This window comes from Chrysochloris asiatica, unplaced genomic scaffold (genome assembly GCF_000296735.1).
Source record: "Chrysochloris asiatica unplaced genomic scaffold, ChrAsi1.0 scaffold00022, whole genome shotgun sequence".
Classification (NCBI taxonomy): domain Eukaryota; kingdom Metazoa; phylum Chordata; class Mammalia; order Afrosoricida; family Chrysochloridae; genus Chrysochloris; species Chrysochloris asiatica.
The window spans coordinates 14,850,168-14,875,723 of NW_006408540.1; the positions used below are offsets into that span (position 1 = coordinate 14,850,168).

At 38.6% G+C, this 25,556-nt stretch overlaps 1 protein-coding gene across 1 annotated transcript in view; it reads right to left on the minus strand.

The window, feature by feature from the left end:
• VWA8 (von Willebrand factor A domain containing 8) overlaps positions 1-25,556 on the minus strand; it is a 518,389-nt gene that overhangs the window by 452,418 nt on the left and 40,415 nt on the right. The window contains exons 3-4 of the mRNA XM_006837608.1: positions 14,751-14,881; positions 7,694-7,804 (exon numbers count right to left, since the gene is read on the minus strand). Of these exons, the coding sequence (XP_006837671.1) occupies positions 7,694-7,804; positions 14,751-14,881 (242 nt within the window). The remainder of the gene's footprint in view (positions 1-7,693; positions 7,805-14,750; positions 14,882-25,556) is intronic.

The following is a 25,556-nucleotide window of genomic DNA, read 5'->3' on the forward strand; positions in this document are numbered from 1 at the left end:
ATTAAACTTCTCCTCTTCTACAAATATGTTTGTACTTTTAGGAAACATACATTCCCCTTTAATGTTAAGTTTATTAGTGCCATGGAGTCAATTCCAACTCTGAGGAGCAGCCAGCAGGTTTGAACTGCTGACATTGTGGTTTGCAGTTCAGTGCTTATCCTACCGCACCACACCAGGAGTCCTGGCATCTCTTATTCTCTTTGTCCTTTCTTTATCTGCAACAAGAACATAACATTCTGCCCCTAACAAGTTTTCATCATTTGTATTTCACTGGAACTTCTCAGATCCTGGAGTCCTGGTGTGGCACTGTGGGTTAATGCACCAGACTGCAAAACTGTTTGAACTGCAAGGTCGGCGGTTCACGCTAACCAACTTCTCCTTGAAAACTCTATACAGGGTCGCTATGGGTCAGCATCGACTCGACGGCGCACAACAACAACTCAGATCCTGGGTTAGCCCAGGATTGGGCAGTGTTTTGTTCTGCTGTGCAGAAGGTCGCTATGAGTCGGCACTGACTTGATGGCACCTAACAACAACAACAACAACAACTCACTACACAGAACCCAAACTTGAATCAGGGTTTTTTCTTGATATTCATGATTATTTTGATATTCATTCCTTTTCACTAACCTTCTTCCCTTGACCCTATCATGTGCTTTATCTTCTAAGGACATTGCTATGCAGGTTTCCCCCTTGTCTGTCCTTGACTCTTCTTGACCTCCTGAACTCTAAAAAGCAAGCATTTCCCAAGGTTCTGTAAACTTTTCCCTCTTACTTTTCTTGTTATTTCATTGGCAAAAATATAACCTGTGTGCACAAGTCTTCATTCACTGAGTGGTATATACTAGGGCATTCAAAAACCAAGATGTCTTCATTTTCTTTTTTCATTATTCTTACAGTATGTTCCTAACCTTTCTTCTAAGCTCAATACCCACATTTCCTAGTATCAATTTAACATTTCCATATGGATGTTCGAAACTCAACATGCCTACTGAAATCAAGCTCAGGCTCTCGTCTCTAAACCTGGACTTCTTTCTTGACGTCTATTTCACTGATTCTCCAGCCACCCAAGATTAATTACTTCTTACTCCTCACACTATATATTGACACAACATAAATATGATCTCTAAAGTATTTCATGCACCCATTGCCGACCTTCTATTCCCATTGCTGCTACTGCGGTGTGAGCTTTCTTTACTAGAAAAGCAAACTGGGGCAGGTTTCATATGTAATCTCTTTAGTTGTCAGTTTCTTCAGGATGATAGAAGGTGGAAACTGAATCAAGCCATCTCTTAAAGCCTCTGACAGCAGTGACTCACCTCAACATCATGAAGAATATTTTAAAAATTAAAAAGAAAAATTTTCCCAACCTTTTTCCTTATTAATTCAATGTTTCATCATTTATTAATTGCACACGCAATCTAAGTGACAATTAGAATGGATGCCCAATGATATAATCAAACCTGAAAATGAGAATCTAAAAAAAAAAGGGGGGAAGGATTACAAATTTATCAGCATTACTTTTTAGAAAACATTAAAAGGAAACAAACAAACAAACAAACAAACAAATGGGGAGCAAAGAATCATCCAAGATTTGTAATTTCCCTCCCCACTTGTCCTTTGGTTACATGGTTATCAATTCAGAGCATATACATATTCAAATTTTTAAAATTTGGACAGAAATACTAGCTAAAAGGACACACTACCCTAGAAAATGCTAACAAAATTTAGGAATTTGCAGAAATAATTGTTATTAAGTTCTGTGGAGTCGGTTCCAACTCATAGCTACCCTGTATAGGATTTCCAAGGCTTTTTAGGAGCAAAAAGCCTCATCTTTCTCCCAAGGAGCAGCTGCTAGGACTGATAATCACAAGGTCAGCATGTTCAAACCTGCCAGCCACTCCTTGGAAGCCCTATCTTGGGTGGCTGTGAGCCGGAACTTAACACTTAACAACATCAAAACTCCCTAGAAAAACAGAATAGAACAAGTTTAACTATCAGCGTGAGAGATTCGGGCTATATATTCAAATTTTTTTCTATACAAATTATTAAATAAAATAATTGTGTATAAATTTTTCTCTTGCATTCTTAAACAAACAACCCAATATAAGGAAAGAGTGCATACATATATCATTTGGAATGAAAAGTAGTGATTGCTCCTTACAGCAGAAAGTAGATGAACCAAAAAGATCCTGTTCTTTCTTCAAGCTACTTCAAGAACTGCCAGAGACCTAATTTTCTCAAATAGAAATCAGAAAAAAATGCAGCAAAATTCTCCTGACCCAGCCATGTCACTTCACATATTTAGCAATCCGGCCCGGGGACAGGAAGGTTTTAAAGATAAAAGCAGCTGCATGACCTAAAATCAAGACCTGTCTAAGCCTGTTCTAGATTTGTTTCTGATTTGATATGAGCCCGGAGGCAAACAATTAATCTGGATGCCTGTGGCCTCATTTACTAAATGAGAATATCCTTAAGGGATGTTGTACAATGTGACTATTTCAGAATTAAAGAGGAGCTACAAAACAACTTTAAAGATAGCCAACATTGTAAAATGTAAATGACTATTGTTGGTAGTGGTATGCCGTGGAGCTAGTTCCGACTCATAGCAACTCTGCATAGAATTTCTGAGGCTGTAAATCTTTATGGGAGCACAAAGTCTCATTGTCTCCCAAGAGCGGTGGTAGATTTCAAATGCCAACCTTGTGGTTAACAGCCCAAGTGCAACCACTTTACTACCAGGGTTAGTGTAGCCATTTTTTAAATGAAAATAGCTTCCAAAGAACTTCACATTTACTCAGAATGGCTATAGTGTAATACCACTGAGGGAGCACAATGACTTCTTGCAGTAAGCACCATTGGACTGTGATCTACAAGGTCTGTAGTTTGAGTCCACCAGTTGCTCTGCGGGAGAAAGAAGAGGTTTTCTGCTCCCATAAAGATTTCAAAAGCCTCCAAAATCCTGTACAGGGTAGCAATGAGCTGGAATCGACTGGAGGGCATTTAGCAACAATAGCAACAAAAATAGTATGGAGGAAGCCACCAAAAAGATAGAAAGAAATCAAAAAGGATTACATTTTGAGTTCTATCTTTTAGAAGACCAAAATAAGGTCAGGTAGATTTTTGATTGCTCTACCACTTATGGTGACTTAAGTTTGTCATTCCACCTCTCTTCCTTTCTATTTGTTTCTAAAGCTGGCTACTTATATTGGCTATTGGATTGTGACAAAGATTAAATGAGCATCTAGTAAGCCTTTGAAAAACTGCTATGAATATTATCAGCAGCAGCAGCACTGGTGTTTTAGAAAAGTAACGGATTCAAATTCCACCTCTGCAATTGTCAAGTGTATTAGCATAACCTTCTAAGCCTCGAATATTTTATCTGTAGGATGTCGATGTCATCTCCACCTAACAATGCTTTGAAGATTAAATGCAATGATATAAAGCACTTAGAACAGCCTAAGTCTCCTCAATAAAAGACTATTTTCTTTTCATCTCCCTTATTTTTTTAAAATAATATAAACTGTACAAACAGTAAACACCAATGAGTAACTAAGAGCTGGCCAGAGTATAAAAGCATCATGTTAGAGGCCACAGTAAATGTAGTAAGGCTAGTTCCAACTGTCTAAGTAGCAAGTCGGGCCTAGTTTTGTAAACAGTGCTGTTTACAAAACAGCTGGTACACACACCAGAATTGAGCCAGTATTTATAGCCTTGCTTCTTTGAGGAGATGCTTTCCAAATTCCAAATACTTCAATGATGAATGAACTTCGTGAAGAAATACAATTTTGGCATTTCAACCTTGGATACACGTGGGAAAAACAGCCGACTTTCAGTTCAAACCGACCTTGAAGTCGAGTGCTTATCCTACAGTGCCACACCAGACCTCCAACAGAGATATACTATATTACTAACATTATTAAAATCACTTACTTATACACTTAAAATGCCTAAATGGTTAATATGGCAAATTTTATTACATAATTCTCCATTTTTTTTTAAGTTTATAAATTAAGAACAAGTTTTTTATTGTTTTTCTTCTACTAAAAGTAAGGAAGAATCAAAAATGATTCAAAACAGAAAATAATTCATTAAGATATAATGCAATTAAAAAATACATACATAATACGTTGTTGTTGTTGTTAAGTGCCATCGAGTCGATTCTGACCCATCGCAACCCTGTATGGGATTTCCAAGGAGTCGCTGGTGAGCTTGAACTGCCAACTTTGCAGTTCAAATGTCTTTGCAGTCTGGTGCATTAACCCACAGCGCCACACCAGGACTCCTATACATAATATACTTATTATTAAATATGTGTGTGACCCATTATGGTATGTCACAGCATCTTGTCAAACAAATTAACTAGACTCTGGTGCAAGTTGGATCCAAATCAATGGCACTTAACTACAACAATGTGAAAAGGGCTCTTGTCTTAGAAAAAGCTAAAGAAAATCATTCTAAGAACTTTCCCCATCTTGGCTTTCTACTCCTGAAATTATCTTGGATATAAAGTATATCTCCTCCCTGAAGTATGAGATCATTTTACTGAAAACAAAAGACAGCATTTTTGTGTTTGTTTGAAAAGGGGGAAGGAAGAGGCTATCTCTTCTGAAGAAGTACCTGGTTAAGCAAATGGTTAAGCTACTCACTGAAAGGTTGGAAGTTCCAATCCATCTGAAAAAATGGCCTGGTGAGCTACTTGGGAAAGATCAGCATCAATGAAAACTATAGAGCACAGTTCTACTCTGACAAACATGGGTTTAATATTATCAGAATCAACTGTACTGATCCGGTTTTGTTTAAATCATCTCACTTAAACTAAAACTGAATTTATTTAAAGTTTAACTAACTTGTTGTATTGGTTCATACTCAAGTAAAGAAAGCAATTTTTATTGATTTTAATAGCCCTCATCTTCAGTTTTCTGTAGTTAGAAGGCTTTAAACCAAATTAATGATGATAAAGGCAACAAATAAATTAAGAAATAGAGGACAATGATATACTTGAAAAAGCTAGAATATCAATGAACTAGGCTTGCTTCAGATTGCTTTATCTTCTGAGACAAGTGAAAATTAAGGTAGTGGTAACAATCTTTGTTTCCTTTATTCTCCTTAATCAATTTCTTTTTTAGAAAAGTTTAATTGATAATGTGCCTAGTAAAATATTAAATGAAAAATAACAAAAATATTTTCTTATCAATAATTGGATAAGTTACAGCCAATATTTACATAGACAAGTGTCGAGGACCAGCCTCGACACGGATGTTTGGTTCACGAGGAGGGGATATCTGGCGGCGATAGGGATAGCAAAAGAGAAGACACAGAGACACAAAGAGAGAGACAAAGAGACACCCTGAAACCAGAGTGGATGCATTACTGGTGTCCGGCAGATCTGGCGTGGTGAACATATTACCCATGAGGGCAGTAAGATCCCGCATAGCAAACATCTTAGCTATGCGGGCAGTACATTCCCTTTGCTAGTTGTCAGCCACGCATGCCTACTCAGCCGTATAACACGCCCTCCAAGCTGTAATGCACACCTTGCCAGCCATAATGCACACCTGGTTGGGCCTGCACCTCCGTTTTATTTAGGGGAGGTACTTTACACAAAGCTGGGCGGGACTAAGACAAGGTACAGCTAACATATGTAATTTTCCAGACATTCAAGCAGCTTTACGTGATACTTCGCAGGTTCGAATCTCACGACCACAACTTGGTTTCTCAAGCTTAATTAACATACCTTTTAGCACCTAGCCTCAAATGGGGGAAGGAGGAGGATTGGGAGGAGTCCCATTGTGTCGGCTGCCCAGCCCAGGTTTCTCAGGAAGCTAGACGCCTGGGTGAATAGGGCTGCACCTGGAAACACTTTAGGGAGGGTGTCCTTTTGACCTTAGAACAAAGACCGAGGAGCCACCCAATTTACTTTGACTGAATTCTTTGAGGGAAGAACTTTGCCTTTCTGGAATTTTACACTCTTGGCTTTTAGGAAAATATTACATTTATCTGTGGATATCAGGGCTTCATGTATGCAATTAATAATAAACATTACTGAATACTAAGATGAAAAACAGTTTGCTATGTCTGCTAGGTGGCTAGAGTCTGTTCCTCAAAGCCTGCGGCCTGTACGGTCTGCAACACTTGGGCCCACAGGGCCTCGAACTCCTGACCGGGTCTGCACGGTCTGCAACAGACAAGCACAGTATAAAATTCATTCTTTTCCTGACAGACTAGAGTTTAGTAGTTTTAAGAACATCTTTGTCCTTTTGTTGTTGTTGTTGTTGTTGTTGTTAGGTGTCATAGAGTCAGTACCGATGAGAGCATGAGTTGGTATATTCTTTTTGGAAAACAATATGGCAATATACATCAAGACTTTTGAAAATATTTAGAACCTTTGATTAATAATATGTCTAGGATTCAATTCTAAAAGAAATCATCAGAGACAATAACAAGATATAAGTAAAATGGTATTCATCAAAGTGCTTTTTATGATAGTGAAAATTTATAAAGAGCATGCATGACCAACAATATGGAAATGTGGACCAAATAAAAATGTTAAATGCATAATTGCATATCTGTTTGATGAAAAAATGTAATGATATTAAAAATCCTATTTTTGAGGAATATCTAAGGTGACAGGAAGATACTCTTGATAAAATGCCAGATTTTTTCAGTAAATAGGGGCTATAAAGGCATGAAGTGGCTGGCTTACAAGTTTTCAAGAAGGAGACTAGTTTCAGAGGGTGCTGGGGAATGTAGAAGTGAAGACTGAGTGGTTTCCAACCTGTCTGGATGGGGCTGGTGAAAGGATATGGGGATAAGGCTCTTGTGGTTCAATAGTGAATAATTGTTATCAGGACTAATATGATTGTGAGTGTTGCAAATGTAAAGGTAGACGTTTTGTAACAAAAGGAGGGCAGTGATTGATCTTACAGTTCAGCAGAGGAGGTCCCTGGGACCATCAAGGGAGAAGAGCAGAGTGCGGGACCCTACCCAGAGAAACAGTGATGCCAGAGATGGAGGCAGAGACGATGACATGGAGAGATGGCTGGGGACTCTAGACCCAGAGAGGGAGAGGGCTGTGTGCTGACAACTGAGGGGCAGGTTTGCAGGGTGTACCCTTTGGTTGTTTGGTGATGCATGGAGGGGATTGTAATCATGGCAATGAAATGAATGATACACGACAGGATGAATGTAAAGCTAATGTTCTCCCATGTAAACTATCCCATAATTCACAATAAAAACTTAATAAATAAATAAATAAAAATTCCTATATTAAAGTATTCTTAATTCTTGGGAAAAAATTAGAAACTTTGATAGGGAAGCAGTAGGACACAATTAAAAATTAAGACAGCATACTGATCTTTAGCTAGCATGTTAGAATCATTAGGTTCATCTAGAGTTTCTCATTTATTTCTACACAAAAGATTTCCAAGAACAGGGAAACCAAACTGACTATCTTAAATCCTTGTACGGCACTGTAGGATAAGACTGGACTGCTAACTGCCATATTGGTGGTTCAAACCCACCAGCCGCTCCTTGGAAACTTCATACCGGGTTGCTATGAGTCGGAAGCAACTAGATGACAACCGAGAACACAGCACATCTAGCTTCCACCATTACATGAGTGCTGTCTTCCTACTTCAAAAGAACAATCTCATGTAGACCTGATGTCACATGCTGAAGCAGAAGGACTTGCCTGATCAATGTAAAACGCAGTACCAGAGCGGATCTCTCGACGCTGTTTGAGGTCCGTTTCAGTGGTGTCCCTTGACAGGGCAATGTACTCAACCTCCCGCTTGGTCAGCTCCTGTCGAGGAAGAGTGAAGTTAGTTTAAAAGTAAAGGCAGAAGCCCCTGTGGGCCCAAGCGTTGTTGATCATCCAAACCATAGGCTCTGAGGATCAGACTTTAGCTACCTAGTAGACATAGCAAACTGTCCCTCATCTGATTATTCAGTAATGCTTGTTAGTAATCTCATACATGAGCCCTGGATATCCACAGACAAATGTAAAAACCTTCCCTAAAAGCCGAGACTGTAAATTCCAAAAAGGCAAGTCCCCCCCCACCCCCCCCCATCCAAAAAAAAAAAAAAGCTAAAGAGGATAGAAACACTGTTAACCGATGATATATGGAGGGGATAATAATCAATGTAATGAAACAAGCTATATGAATGGTTGAATTTGAAGCTGATGATGTGCCCTGTAAACTTTCACTCAATCCAAAATAAAAACATTTAATTAAAAAAAAAAAGAAAAGAAAAGTGAATTGGAAGCTGTTTAAAAAAATAATTTGCTTGAAATGCAATCTGAAGGCTTTTTCTTAAATGTGGGATCAGAAACTCAAATGCCTTTAGAAGCTAGGCAAATAGAATAAGTAAGTCAACCAGAGCAGGACTGTAGCAAACAAGAACATGTGGGAGTTCTACAAAAGCTGGAGGTTGCTATCCCAAGTCTACTTTTCTGATGATATTAGCTTGGATTTGTATATGAAATCTATTGATTTCTAAATGTTGGCAATGAATTCAAGAAAAATAAACATTAAAACCAAAACACTGGAAGATCCATCCAAACCATAAGTATCTGTGAAGATAGGTCATAGGATATTGATACAAAATCACAGAAAATTTTATTAAACAAAAATATCAAAATGTGATGCTATTGTTTCTCTACCTATGCCCATACACTTATGAAAGTAGTGTTTGCATCTCTCTAACTCTTCCCTGAAGAATTTTGTGATCTGAATTACTTTGCATCAAAAAAGCAACTATGGCATCCTCAAGGGATTCAAATCACATTTCTTTTAAGTGTTCTTTGAGTTTAGGCAACAAAAAGAAGTTTGAAGGGGCAAGATCAATACTGTAGGGAGGGTAGGGTATGGTTTCTCAAGGAAATTCTTGTATGACAGCCCTTGGTACTATCAAAGAATGAGCAAATGTGTTGTGAAGGAATAAAGCGTCCTCAGTGCGACTTTCCCATTCTTTTTCTCACTAGTGCAATATTCAGTTTTTGTAAAATGTCTTCATAATAAATACTCATGTTTTCCTTAAAAAAAAAAAAAAGTAAAGGCAGATACCATGTGACTCATACCAAGTTCTACAACAATGTGACTTCCTACAGAGTACCATTTTCCAGCTTAGCTTTTATTCTTTTTTTATGCACTAATCAAGACATGTACTTACTACTCAGAGCTCCCTCTATTTCTACAGTAGCAAAACCTACTACAGCAAAAATAATTTAAAAAATCGATCTGAAAAACCTTAACATTTCAGGTAGAATTCTTTTCAAATAGCATTACTTGATTTTCCAAAGTAACAGCCTTGTCTATAAGTGAAGTTCATCTTTTTCAAGAACAGTGATGGAAGTGTGTTTATTCCAGCTACAACATGCCAGGAGTTCTACTAAATATGGAAAAAAGGTAAATGCAATGGTGAGATCCCAACAGAGGAGAGACGCATACATAAGAAGAAAAAAGTAAGAGAAAGAGAATGAGTTTATTTCAACAACAACAATAAAAATTTAACTTGAAGAGAAAATACTCCAGAATCCATTTCTTTTGAAATAATTAGCCATCATTGAAGTCAATTTTGCCCTGGTGTGAGTTGCCATTGCATCAGCTTGGACTCATGACGACCCCAGAACAACAGACAGAAACACCACCTGGTCCTGCCCATCACCATGATCGCTGTTACATTCAGATCCAGGTGAGGCCACTGTGTATTCTGAGTGTCTACCAACCAAGGGCGCTCATCTTCTAGCACTACATCAGATAACATTTTGTTGTGTTTCCATTGACTACTTTTCAGAAATCAACTGACAGTTCTTTCTGCCTGGTCTATCTTGGTCTAAAAGCACTGCTGAATTCTGTTTATCACACTAGTACTTGAAATACCAGAGGTATAGCTTCCAGTATCATAGCAACACACAAGCCACCAAAATGCAACTAACAGACGGTAGAATTTTTGCCTTTCACATACAAAATAATATTAACATGATCCTTGATTCAATTCAAAATAATGACTTTCTCCAGTCATATATGGCATTTGATATGCTTTCATTACACAGAAGAGCAAATTCATTTACTAGCATATAATGATAAAAGTTGAATGTGCATGAATTAATGGAGAAGAGACATTTTTACAGGTTGAGTTTTTTTCTCCACTCCATCTTTACTAGATGTTGATCAAAATATATTATTGCTATTTAGTTTTAAAAAAAACAAAAACCCTGCCATTTTGCATGAATCCATAACTTCAAGTAAGTATAAAAAAGAGGAAATATTTTTAAATGGAAAGAAATAAGAAAATGTACATAATTTTAGTATTGTGATACCATGCCACAGTTGTCTTATCAAGAATGAATTATCTGTGGGAACACAATTTTGATGTAAAGTATCAGGTTCTCTTTTCAGTAGCTATCTCCTTCTTGTTTATGGAACCCATCAATAGTAACTCATATCTGTCGCATCCATTGGCAGAGTCTCACTGAAAAACGATGTCACACATGACAGAACTCCATGGTTGGCAAAGCCCAGTGTACCTCTTCTTGTCACATTAAACATCCTGAACTGCCACCTTCAAAGTAACGTGATCACATTATTCTCAGTCTTGATCACTTCCTTGGACTCATCATCAGGCATGTCAAGCACCAAAGTCTCCTCAGCTGCCGCTTCACAAAAGAAGTATGAAAAATCACACAGATAGCAAGCACCGGAAGAAGCAGAAACAGATGGAAGAGGCAGCAGTGGTCTGTTGAAGCGTAGTGGTTTTCTTTTAGAGCCATCTACAAAACTCCTTTTATATGAGTTAAACAGAGAATAAAAACTATAATATTATTTCTATTTATTTTCTTATAGCTTCTTCAATACACTTACCCCAAATTTCTGCCTTTAAAGAACTGATCGATGCTGGCCATTTCCAGGCATAGAATCTTGTACCAATGACAGTCATACTCACTGCAGAGATGTGCAAGGCAGCTTTCTCTGCAGTATAGAGTGTTCTTATCCCGCATTTCCACACACAGTAGATGCCTCAGCTCTCACTCACAATTTAAAGTTAGTTTTTAAAAGGATACAGTCCTTTGGGGACTTCTGAGCCCATGAACCTAGCCATAGAGGGCTAGAGCTGAGAGTGAAGTGTCCAGCTGATATGAAGTGAGGGGAGATGCACAAGAATGCCCAAACTTGTAGATAGTACCCATTTGACCTAGCTTCAATGGCTTGATGATTAGAACTCTGCTAGAGAAAGATAAAGAAATCTGATAAAGGGAGCAAGTGTAAATTGCTACTATTTGATGAACTTGACCTATACTTATGGATGTAATAGTTCAAAATACAAACCAAAAGGGAAGGGGTCTTTACATAAAGTGTCAAACCTATCCTCTGGTAGGGACAGGCGATTTAGACATTGGCTACCTAAAATAGGGGATGATAAAGGCACAAAGTGGCTAGCTTACAAGTTTTCAAGAGGGAAATTAGTTTCAGAGCATGCAGAGAAAGGTAGAATCCCCACTGAATAGTTTTCTTCCTTGTCTATATGGGTTAGGAGAAAGGAGATGGGGATGGGATTCATTGATTCAATAGAAAGTAGTTGTTATACCTAATCATGATTGCCACAAATGTAAAGGTAGAGGTGATGTAATAAAAAGTGGGGAGTAGTTAATATTGCATTCCGGGAACAGAGGACCTTAGGACCATCAAGAGGGAATAGTATGAACTGAATGTGGGACCCTAACCAGAGAAGCAACGACACCAAAGATGGAAGCAGAGGTGATGGCAGGGAGAGATTGAGCAGCTGAGGACTCTAGAGAAAGGAAAGAGAAAGGTTGTGTGCTGGTGGCCAGGAGACTGGCTTCCAGAATATGTCCTGTGGTTGTTTAAACAATTACATATCTCTGCATGTTTTTTAAAATATATGCACTGGAGGGTAGACATGTGTTGACATGGGTGACAGGGCAAGCAATATACAACCTAAGGGAGGTTGGCAGAGGAAAGATGGGGTTGGCAGGAGACATAGGGAAGAATGCAGTGGTTGGAGTAAACAGAGGTAAATGCTGTTAACTGTTGGTGCATGGAGGGGATTGCAACCAGGTAATAAAGCAAAGTATATGATTTTTTGAATATAAAACTGATGATCTGCTCTGTAAACATTCACTCAATTCACAATAAAAAGTTTTTTTAAAAAAAAAAAAGAATACAGTCTTCACACTTAATAGACATGTTACATTAAAAAAAAAAAAAAAAAAAAAAAACCTTTATAATCCTTTTGCTGTGGAAATGGTTGCAACTCATAGTGACCCTCTAAGGAGCTCTGGAAGCGTAGTGATTACAAATTGGGCTGCAAATCTTAAGGTCAGCAGTTTGAAACTACCAGCTGTTCCATGGGAGAAAGATGAGGCTTTCTGCTCCCATAAAGATTTACAGCCTGGGAAACCCTGTACAGGGTCACTATGAGTCGGAACTGCATCCACGGCACATCACCACCAACCAACCACAGAGTTTCCAAGGAGCAGCTGGTGCATTTGAACAGCCAATCTTGTGGTTAGCAGTCCAGTGTTTATCCTGCAGAGCCACCAAGGTAACTTTTATAATCTTTAATCCTTCTTATTCCAACTAACCTCAAAGCCTTGCCAAAAACAAAATCTCGGTGAGATGTTGTGATCTTTGAAGTCAGCATGGTAGGGAGTATACATCTTAGAATTACAGAGGTTTGAGATCTAGACTTTTAGACTTGGAATTCTACTCGTTAATTCTCTATTCTTAGACAAGACACTTTTGCCTTGATATATTAATAAAGTGAGGATAAAACTACAATGGCATATGATAACCTCACAAACTTGTTCTCAAAATAAAAAGATATGAAAGGTATGGGCTAGTGGAAGTTAGGTTCTGCTTTGTCTGTTGTATTTTTACCATTCCTGCTCCACATGATTTCTAAAGAACCAAAATAAACTCACCAGTGAAATACAAGAGCATATGAAGTAAATTCCAACAGCATAGAAATCAGCTCTTTAAGACCAAATAACATAAGGAAGGTCTAAGCAAGGTTTAGCTCATCTTTAAAAGCATTTTGGAACAGAACATCTTCATTTGTTAGAGCTCTTTCTCAAATCAAAAGAACAGTATCTATGAATGCTGACAACATCGAAGAAAATCTTGAAAACGTGATTTGGATTGAGATTTAAACATTTCCATTTACTTAGCAGCACTTCCCAAAAAAACACAAATATTTAGGATGAGATGTTGGAAGGAGAAACAATATGGAATTTGAAATCTGGTCCCACTGTTTACTAGCTAGATAAAGGCTGAGTTATTTAATTTCTGAATGCCTAATCTATTTTAAAAAAATAGGAGCTCTCCTCACATTAAAGAGATGCTCTGTAGATAGAGGCAGAGATGTGGAGAGATGGAGCAGCTGGGTACTCAAGACTCATGGAGGGAGAGGGGCTGTGTGCTGGCGGCTGAGGGCAGGCTTGCAGGGTATACCCTTTGGTTGTTTCAATGATTATATATTCCTGAGTGTTTTGGTAACAATGGAATGGAAACAAATACTTTTGAATGATGATGCATGGAGGGAATTGTAATCATTGCAATGAAATGAAATAGGATAGGATGAGTGTATAGCTGATGTTCCCCCATGTAAACTATCACTCAATTCACAATAAAAACTTAAAAAAAGAGATGCTCTGTAAACCTAACTGTTGTGGTTGTTAAGTGCTGTCAAGTCAATTCCAACCCACAGTGACCCTGTATAGGGTTTCCAAGGAGTAGCTGGTGAGCTTGAGCCACCAACCTTGCAGTTCAAACAATTTTGCAGTCTGACGTATTAACCCGCAGCACCATACCAGAATTCCAATTGTTGTTGTTAGGTGCTTCAAATCAGTTCAAACTCCGAGCCATCCTGTGTACAACAGAACAAGCCATGGCCCAGTCCTGCACAATGCTCGTTACGTTCAACGCCATCTTCACAACAGTTGTTATGTTTCACGCCATTGTTGCTACCACTGTGTCAATCTATCTCCTTGATTGATTGTCTTCCTCTTATTTGCTAAGCCTCCACTTTACCAACCATGATGTCCTTCTTGTTGTTGTTGCTGTTGCTTATTGACACCCTTAGGTAGGGTTTCCTAGGAGTGGTTGGTGGGTTTGAACAACTGACCTTGTGTTTCACAATTCAGTGCTTATCCTATAGTGCCACACCGGGAGTCCATGATGTCCTTGTTGTTAAGTGCCATCAAATCGATTCTAGCCCAGAGCGACCTTGTACAGGATTTCTAGGAGAAGCTGGTGGGTTTGAATTGCCAACCTTGTGGTTCACATCCAGTGTTTATCCTACAGCACCACACCAGGACTCTATGATGTCCTAAGTTTCCCTTTAAAGACTGCATATACTGCCAAAAAGTCAAGAAAATTGGTTGGCTTTTAAAAATGTGGACCAGAGATAAGAGAAAGTTCCCCGAATAGTTTAAAACGAAGTTTTGCTTTGTAATCTCAGAGTTGCTGATTCCATCTGCTGTTCACATCCTGAATTTGTGTTTCTTTTCTACTGGCAGTGGAAGACTTTCTAGTGACAGCAAAAATTTTCTTCTCAAATGACTGATTCCAAACCCCTTATAAACAAATCATCCTTAGACATCAACATTTTGTCTAGCAATGACTAATCCTAAAATTTTTGTAAAATTATTATCTTGAATGCATTATTTTACCACATAGCTTATCAAAATGAAGATCCTTAGCAATTCATAAGAACTGATTACTCACCAAGTACTGCATAGCAATAGAGCGCCGAAGCGGCCCAGGAGGTCCTATTAGAAAGACGTCTTGTCCCAAAAGATCCTTCTGCATTATCCATCTTAGATGCTGAACTACAGATTGAGCCAGAGAATCTGAAACTTTATATGAGAAAAAAGATTAAATTAAATGCAATGTAGACTATTACTTTACAATCCACACCTCTAAACAATGCAGATAGTATATTTTATTTAAAAAAATACATTCATAATCTAATAAATTTTAGGTTAATAACTGCTTTACAATAAACCATTATTATTGATCAACATTAAAACAAGACAACATGTGTAATATCACAATAAGTCACCTAACCACACACTTAGGCGTTTGGAAGAACATTTGAACAACTACCTGTAAGTGTCACTAAAGCAATGAAAGTGATTTTCAAGGGAGTTTGAGGAATTGGTATCATTACGTCACCACAAGTTTATAGTCCACCCCCTTTGTTCTAAAAAGGAGATATGGCTAAATCATCCCAGATGATTCATTTTTATCATAGTCTTTAAAACTGTAAAAGAAAACAGATTACAATTAAGTTGGCAATGTGTTGTAGAATCTCCCAAACTTCACAAAAAGTAAGCTATAAACATAAATGACCTAAATGACTTCATTAGAATTTAAATTTAAATCTATTACACCAACTCTTTTAAGGAGCTCTGGTAATATAGTAGTTATAAATAGGGCTGCTAACCTCAAGGTCACCAGTTCGAAATTATCAGCCGTTCCACAGGAAAAAGATGAATCTTTCAGCTCCAGTAAAGAATTATAGACTTAGAAACCCTATGCAAGGTCACTATGAATTGGAACCAATTCCAGGGCACACCACCACCACCACCACCAGGCCAACTCTTTTAGGACCTTCCAAGGCTACTATTAAATCACCTGTCATTCTGTTCCTTTCTGCCTAAACATTTAAAAAATGCAAATTAGTCATATTTTTCCTTCATTTTCTCCTGTAAATGTATAATTTCTCAAGAAAACTCACACCGTGGTAAGCTGGCACCATTGTAGAACTAAGTCTTAAAAACAATTAAGTAGGTAAATTGTCTTTTCTTAAATTCAGTAGTCTAAGCTTACAGTTTCCCAAACCTCAAGGAAGGGACTCCGGTAGCATAGTGGTTACAAATTGGACTGCAAACTACAAGGTCAGCAGTTCAAAACTACCAGCTGCTCTGCTGGAGAAAGATGAGGCTTTCTGCTCATCTTTCTGTAAATCAAATAAAGATTTACAGCCTCAGAAGCTCTGTACAGGGTCGTTACGAGTCGGAACCAACTTCACGGCACATAACAACAACAAGCTTAAACTTAGTAATTACAGCTGGACTGCTAACCACAAGGCTGAAGGTTCAAACCCACCAGCTGCTCCTCAGAAACGTTATACAGGGTCTCTTTGAGTCAGAACCTACTCCACGGCACTGAACAACAACAACAATGCATAAACTGAGAGCATTGATGGCATTATGTATGTTGTTGTTGTTTAGTGCCACGGAGTCAATTCCAACTCATAGTGATTCTGTATAGGGTTTCCAAGGAGTAGCTTTGAACCTCTGACCTTTCAATTAGCAGCCCAGTGCTTATCCAGTGCTTATCCTACAGAGCGACCTCAGGACTCCATATATATGAGCAATTATAACTAGTTCTCTTGTGCATGACTCAAGATTCAAAACACTAGCTAAAAGGAAAATCTGACATCGCATCAAATAGTAAGGAAATCTGAGAACTACTGATGATTACCAATTTATCATAGTTGAAAGTCTCAATAAGACAAACTAACAGAAAATAAGATTTTGGTTTTCTTCACTGCTTGGGACCTCTGACAAATTGTTTTACATCCATTTGAATTTCTGCATTCTGATAAATAATTACTTTGGTAGATAAATAAGATGCATGACCAATTTCTTAATGAAAAGACAGAAAGTTTCATGGAATTCAAATAAGAACTACTTAATGTTGTAGCTGAAAACTAGTATATATTTTTTAGTATCTGGAGCTATCGGTTAATGCGCTGGACTGCAAAGTCGCTTTGAACCGTAAAATCTGCAGGTTCAAGCTCACCAGCTACTCCTCGGAAACCCTATACAGGGTCACTATGGGTCAATACCGACTCGATGACACTTAAAACAGGGAATTAGTTCCAGGACCCGTGAAGATACCCCAATCCACAGATGCTCAAGTCCCTCATATAAAATGACACAGTATCTACATATAACCTATGCAAATCATCCCATATACTTTTAAATGGTGGTGGTGGTAGTGGTTATGTGCCATGGAGTTAGTTCCTACTCACAGTAACCCTGCATAGGGTTGCCAAGGCTATAAATCTTTACAGGAGCAGAAAGCCTCATCTTCCTCCAGCAGAACAACTGCTTATCTTGAGGTTAGCAGCCAGACTTGTAAGCACTATCTGTTGTTAAATTGTTGTTATGTGCCATAGAATAGGTTTTGACACATAGCCACCCTGTCTAGGGTTTCTGAGGCTATAAGTTACTGCAGGGGCAGAAAGTGTCATCTCTCTCCCACAGATCAGCTGGTGGGCTCGAACCAACTATGCGGTTCGCAGTCCAGTACTTATCCTACAGAGCCACTGCACTCTGTAAATAATTTCTAGATTATTTAGCCATTTCTTTGACCACATAATTTCTTTCTTGTCCCACCCCCAGTATTTTCCTTCCAAGGTTGGACGAATACTTGTGTTTATGAAATGTATTTAAACTCCTTTCATTCATGCCTAAAAACGATGTATTTTTCATCATATTAAAACAAATACAGTACCTCACAAGTGGTAAATGTGCCACTCCCAAAACCAAGCCAAACCAATTGCCATGCAATCGATTCCAACTCCTAGAGAATCTAGGCAGCATTTCCAAAACTGTCCATCTTCACAGGAGGAGAGAGCTTCATCTCTCTCCCACAGAGTGGCTGGGAGGTTTTGAACCACTCACCTTGAGTTTAGCAACCCAATGCCTAACCCAAAGCATTGCCGAGCTCCCTAATAAATGTTCCCCCAATTACCCATTCCAGATAGCAGACAAAAACTCCTGCCAGTGTGCATCAGAAGAGATGCAGAATGCTTGCAAAACCATTGTTCAAAATAAAAATGGAAATGGGAGAATAGATAAAGTGAACACAATGGAATGTTGTTGTTGTTGTTGTTAAGTGCCGTCGGTTCTGACTCATAGCGACCTTGTGTAGGATTTTCGAGGAATGGTTGGTGGTTTTGAACTGCCAACCTTGCAGTTCAAACCAACTTTTTGGTCCAGTGCATTATCCTGCAGGGCCACACCAGGATTCCAATGGAATATTACATGGCAACAAAAACAATATTAATTAACACTAATCTAACAATCTAACTAACTCTTAAAAGTATTATGTTGAATAACAAATTAAATAATATGCTACCATTTTGATAAAGCTCAAAAACTAGCAAACTGTTTTTGGGTTTTTTTAAAGTATGTACATCTGTGGTAAAATTTAGCTTAAAGAAGGCAAGGAAATGATAAATTCAGTTAAAGAATACTGAGTCAGTCAGCACAGAATCTAGAGATTCTCATGGGTAGCATTACTGTTGTTGTTAGGTGTCATCTAGTCGGTACCAACTCGTAGTAATACTATGCACAACAGAATAAACTACTGCCCAGTCCTGCCTCATCCTCACAATCACTGCTAGCTTCAGTCCATTGTTGCTGCCGCTGTGCCAAGCCATCTCATCGAACGTCTTCTCTTTTTTCACTGACCCTCCACTCTACCAAGCATGATGTCCTTCTCCAAGAACTGGTCTCTCCTGATAATATGGCTGAACTATGAGACATGAAGTCTTGCCATCATAACTGTACTTTTTCCAACACAGATTTGTTTGTTTTTCTGATAGTCCATGGTACTTTTAATATTCCTCTCCAACACCAATAACTCCAATGTATCAATTTCTTCTGTGGTCTTCCTTATTCATTATCTGACTTTCACATGCATATGAGGCGACTGAAAATACCATGGCTTGGGTCTGGCCCTCATTAGCCCTCAAATTGACATCTTTGTTCTTCAACACTTTTAAAGAGGTCTTGTGCAGCAGATTTGCCTAATGCAATACATCATTTGATTTCTTGACTGCTGCTTCCTTGAGTGTTGATAGTGAACCCAAGTAGAATGAAGCCTTTGACATGTTTTCTCCATTTATCATGATATTATTTATTGGTCCATTGGTGAGGATTTTTGCTTTCTTTACATTGAGGTACAACCCATACTGAAGTAATTGGTCTTTGATCTTCATCAGTGAGTAATTTAAGTCCTCTTCACTTTCAAGAAAGGACAGATCATCGCAGGTTGTTAATGAGTCTTCTTCCAATCCTGATGACAGGATCTTCTTAATATAATCCAGCTATTCAGATTATTTGCTCAAAATACAAATTGAATTAAGTATGATGAAAAAATACAACTCTGGCCCACACCTTTCCTGATTTTAAACCCTTCAGTGTCCCAGTGTTCTGTTTGAATGATGATATACAGGTTCATTGTGAGCACAATTAAGAGATATGCAATATCCACTTTCACAATGTTATGAATAGCTTGTCATGATCCACACAGTTGAAACCCTTTGCATAGTACCTAAAACACAGATCAACATCTTTCTGGTACTTTCTGCTTTCAGTCAAGATCCATCTGATGTCAACAACGATATCTATCCCTAGTTTCATGCCCTTGTCTAAATCCAGCTTGAACCTCTAGCAGTTCCCTGTCAATGTTCTGTTGCAGTCATTTTTCAATTTCTTTAGCAAAAATTTACTTGCATATTATATTTATGATACTGTCTGATGATTTCCACAGTCTGTTGGTTCACTTCTCTTAAGAATCGGTACAAATATGGATCTCTTCCAATCACTTGGCCAGGTAGCTCTCTTCCAAATTTCTTGGTGAATGCCTCCAGTGCTGCATCCGTTCGTTGAATTTTTTAATTTGTATTCCATCAATTCCTGGAGCCTTCTTATTTACCAATGCCTTCAGTGTACCTTGAACTTCTTCTTTCAGTACCATTGACTATCATATGGTATCTCCTGAAATGGTTGAAAATCGACCATTTCCTTTTGATACAGTTACTTTGTGTATTCCTTTCATCTTCTTTTGATACTTTCTTTATATTTCTGGTGTGCTGCCATAAGATCAGCACTGTACTGCAGTTCAAACCCACAAGATCTGCAGTTCAAACCTACCAGCTGCTTCTCAGAAAACCTATATAAGGTATTCATGAGTTGAAAACCACTTGACAACACTTAACAGCATATCATTCAGTATTTTGCCTATAGAACCCTTTAGTATTGCAAGTTAAGGCTTGAATTTGTTTCTTCAGCATTTTCAGCTTGAGTAATGGTGAATGTGTTCTTCCCTTTTGGTTTTTTAACTGCAAGTCTGTGCACATTTTATTATCTCTTCATAAATTAGAGTCTTAATTTAGTTCTTTATAATCCACACCATTTTGAATGGTTTGACCTTTGAACTGTATTTATTTTCAAGAATTTTTAAAATTGAAGGCAGCAGTTCCTACTCAAATGTGAGGTCTGTCCCAAATTGTCAGAAATAAAGTACTAAGTTTAGGAATACTTTTATTTCTTTTTTTTTAATTGGACCAGAATCAAAGTTACACCTAATAAATGAGTGATTTGTATACTAATGTTCCTCCTTAAGTAGGAGAGAAAGGCATGGGATTATTCAAAGTAGGGAGGCCCTGGGAACTGTGCATAAACTTGAATATATTTAGGGCAGTGTCTTTCATCTCAGCATCATACTCACGTGTGGAGAAACACTGGTGTTACAGGGCCTCGGGGAAGTAGCGCCTATTCGGTGTCACTACTGACATGTAGTATACGAGGTCCACCACAGTCCTAACCAGTCTAAAACACCAATGGCTCACTAGTTGAGAAACACATGGGGTTTTCAAAAAGTTCATGGAAAACTGGAATTATTAGATCATGGCATTTCCCCATGAACTTTTTGAAGCCCTCCTCGTACTGGCATCTATATCTCATGGTTTCATTCTCTTGCACACCACCAATGACTAATTCCTAATTACTCACTACAATTGTGCTCAGAGAAAGCATTCCTTTCAGATTCTCTTATCTTCTGCAAGACTAAAATGTCAGGGAGGCAGATCAGTAGCCAATTTAGTTCTACATTTAAATTGGGCTTCCAGCACATGTCAGAATGCCTAGGAGTCTCTTCACAAGTACATTTCAATTCTGCTTAAGTTCTTTAACATGCATAAACAGCTTCTGAATCATGTGACTGGCCTCGCAATCTCCTTGTTGTTAATTGCCGTCAAAGTGGTTTTGACTTATAACAACCCGATACAGCATTTCCAAAGAGTAGCTAGTAGATTTGAACACCCAACCTTGTGGTTAGCAGTCTGGTGTCTATCCTACAGCACCACATCTGTAGTCTCATATACCTTTGCAAAAATCACATATTTCCCTTGTCCCATCCTCTGTCAGTGACAGTAATGGGGGCGCGGTGGATCCAGACAATAAGCACTGGACTGTGAACCAGAAGCTTCCAGGTTCGAGCCCGCCAGCTGCTCTGCAGAAGAAAGATGAAGTTTCCTGCTCCTATGCAAGATCGCTATGAGTTAGATGACTTGACAGCATTTAACAATGACAACGACAATAATAATAATGGTACAATTTATTGTTCTGACATCTTCAAAGTAAAATTAAAGTTTCATACAATATCTCATGTAGATCTTACAACTACTTTAGAAGGTTGTTGTTGTTAAGAGCCGTTAAGTCAGTTCCAACTCATAGCAACTTTTATAGGGTTTCCGAGGGGCTGCTGGTGGGTTTGAACTTCTGACCTAATGGTTTGCAGTCCAGTTTACAGTACCACACTAAGAGTCCAGAACACATACAGTGCTTCAGGACACAAACACGAGCCAAATTGCTGGGATTCAAATCTTAACTTAAATATTAAACCCGAAAGCGCAATTCTACTCTGTCCTGTAGGGTTGTTATGAGTTAGAAGTAACTGAACAGCAGTGATTTTGAGTGAATGCTCAGTTTCCCCATATGTATAATGGATATAATAATTGTACCTATTCATAAAGGATTAAATTAAGCACCTAGAACAATGTCCAGTGGTAATCGTTGTTATTATTTGCCATCAAGTCAATTACTAGTAGAACTACTCCATAGGATTTTCTTACTCTGATTTTAATGGCAGAAACTGCCAACCTTTTCTTCCATGATACAGCTGGGTAGTTTCAAACTGACAGTCTTTAGGTCAGCAGTCATAAGGGCTACATAACCAAAACTAAACCCACTGCCGTCAAACTGATTCTGACTATAAATCTTCATAGGAACAAATAGAGCCTCGCTGTTCTCTCTCAGAGTGACTGGTGGATTGGTGGATTTGAACCGCCAGCTTTGCAGTTAGCTGGCTAATACCTAACCCACAGTGCCACCAGAGCTTCTTAAGTTCTACTTAAGTGCTTATTAAATACCCTCACTTTGGAACCCTGGTAGTGTAGTGGATTATGAGCTGGACTGCTAACTGCAAGGTCAGTAGATTTGAACTACTACCAGGCATTCCATAGGAGAAAAGATGAGGCTTTCTGCTCCCATAAAAATATACAGCCTGGAAAACCCTATACAGAGTCATTATGAGTCAGAACCAACTCCACAGCATATAACCACCACCACCACCATCATTCTCACTTTACAAATAGGAAATCTAAGTTGGAAAGGTGGTTAATTTGTCCAGCATTTGTAATAATGAACTCCCTATCAGCATTCCTCTCTCTACTAGTCAGAGGTTGGTGGTTCAAACCCACCCAGAGGCAACTCAGAAGACAAGCCTGGTGATCTGCTTCCAAAAGGTTAAAGCCTTGAAAATCCTGTCTATCTACCCTGCCCATATGAGGATGCCAAGAATCAGAAACGATTTGAAAGCATTAACACAACACAGTCCTGGTGTGGTGCTGTGGGTTAATCCGTTGGACTGCAAGGTCGGTTTGAACCACAAGATCAGTGGTTCAAGCTCACCAACTGCTCCTCAGAAACCCTATACAGGGTCGCTATGAATCGGGACCACTTGACAGCACTTAACAACGACAATACAACAGTAAGAGCTAAAACTAATGCTTGCACCTAAGCTATCAGATCCCCAAATCTTCACTCAAACCATTATGTTCTAGTCCCTCTCCAAAACATTCAAAAGACTTCTACCTACAGGTATAAGACCTTCTCTAAAATTGTGGACCCTATTTAATTCAGGGAGTCCTGGTGTGGCACTGCAGGTTAATGTGCTGGACTGCAAAGTTGGTTTGAACCACAAGGTTGGCAGTTCATGCTCACCAGCCATTCCTCAGAAACCCTATACAGGGTCACTATGAGTTGAAACCAACTAGACGGCACTTAACAACAACATAGCAAATTTAGTGGACTTGCGTCTTTCAAATGAGAAACGCGTGTCTGGCCATCAGTACTATTGCTCTTATTTTTGATGACACCAATGGTATCGTGTTTTACTCCTTTTTAAAATTTCAGCTTCATTTTGTTACTGACACTATGTCATCATAGACACACACACAAAATCCCATTTTCACTGATTTGTATTTTGACAGGGTGGAGTTCACCAAAGAAAAGCTCCCCTATATTTAATTTGTCAAGAAATTGCATTAAACTACTAAAAGACAGCTTTATATAGTGCTGTGTGCCGTCTGTGGTGGATTTTACGTTAATACTTGAAACTGCCTGTATTTTCAGGATGGCCTCAAGAAAACATGAGTCATAGTTAAAAGCATGCCAGAAATAGAAACACGATTTGAGACTGTACATTAGGAACATCTGCAAAACAAACTGCCAAACGCCACGCATACCCTAATATAAACATGGCCCACTGTGCCAGGGCAATCACCAGGACTTTAGTGTTGCTGCCTTTCAGAAGTACACAAAACAATACCAAAGAGCTTGATCCTACAGCCTATGCGTTCCCTTTCTAGGCAGAAAGAAAGCATCTGGTTCATGTGGGGCTAAATTTCAGATTCAATTCCTAGCCAATATTTGTTTGAAAAAATATGGACTTTCTTTTAAAGTCTACAGTTACTTTTTAAATTTATTGTGTGTGTGTGTGTGTGTGTGTGTGTGTGACAATATGACAATATACATAACAAAACATGTTCCCGTTTAACAATCCCTACACCTACTGTTGAGTGTCAACATTCGCATTGGTTTTGTTCTGGCTGCTTTGTCCCCATGAATTTAGACTCACTGCCTCCTTAAACTTCTCATCTATACGCTGAATTGACTGTAGTTCCTTTGGTCTCATAGAGATTTTTTTTTTTTTTCTTTACTTTTTTTGTTTAAAGATGACTTCAGGGAATAGTTTTGTTTGGGGGTTTGAAGTATCCCAAGGCAATAGGCTAGAGGATTCCTCCACTCTCATGAGTCTAGTAAGTTTGGGTTCTTTTGGAATTTGAAGTTGTTTTCCACATTTTTTCCCCTTCTATCAGGATCTCTCTCTATTGTGTCCCTGATTGAAATGTTAGGTTACGGTAGTTGGGCACAATCCAATTCTTCTGGCCTCATGTTAGAGGATGAATGGTTCATAAAGACTAAGACTATTAGTCCTGTAGTCCAGTTACTTCTCTGATTCTTGGGTTTCCTACTTCCTCTGATGCTCCATGCAAGTAGAAACCAACTATTGTATCTGGATCTTGTATATCGCATCACAAGCTTTTAAGGCTCCACATATTACTCACTAAAGTGAGATGTAGAATTGTTGTTGTTATTAAGTGCCATTAATTTGGTTCCAACTCTTAGCAACCTCTGTATAAGGTTTCCAAGGAGCAGCTGGTGGGTTTGAATCACCAACTTCACAGTTAACAGTCCAGTATTTATCCTACAGTACCACATCAGGATTCCAGGGACACAAACTTTTAAAACAGTATGGAAGTATATTAAAGCCTTACCCATCCTTGCAGAAATGACTTCTGCCTAAGTCCTCTGTCTGGCGTGGACCCTGGATACCAGCCTCACAGTGGACTTGATAGCTATGACTAGAGTTCTAGGTTTATACTCAAGTTACCTGGTATAATGCCCACCTAAATAAATAAAGGAGAAAGGAACCCCATATTTACCAGATTCCTAGAAGGTAGAGGGTGTTTGGTACTCTTCTCATGACATTTCATTTATTCATCACCAAAACCTATTACCATCAAGTCAATTTTAACCCATAGCAACCCTATGGGGGCACAGTAGAGCTGCTTCATCGTTCATAATCTTTACAAAAGGTGGCTGCCACATCTTTCTCTTATGAAGTGGTTGGTGGGTTCGAACCACTGATCTTTCGACTAACAGCCAAGCACTTAACCACACTACCACTGACGCTCCTTTTATTCACCACAATCACTGACAAAATCATTTAGGCAGGATCTGAAGCCATGTTCAGCACTCTCCTGCATTCCCTCCTACTACCACCTAACAACACAAGGTTTCAACAAAATCACAACAAATTTCATTTCAAAGGCACGGTCTCCTACAAACTGTCATCTAGCAACCACAGTGCATCATTGTGTAGTTGGATATACTGTCTACCAAGGGACAAAATGGAAACAAGGGGAAACTACATTTTGTTTGGAATCAAAATCCTCATTATTTATACCATAAGCTAACTAAACTGAGAAATTATATCGTTCACATCACTCATCTGTGAATACCTACTATAAGGTTAATATCAATACCACAAAGACAAGCACAATAAAGTCTTTATGGTTAACATGTGAAAGGATAACTAAAC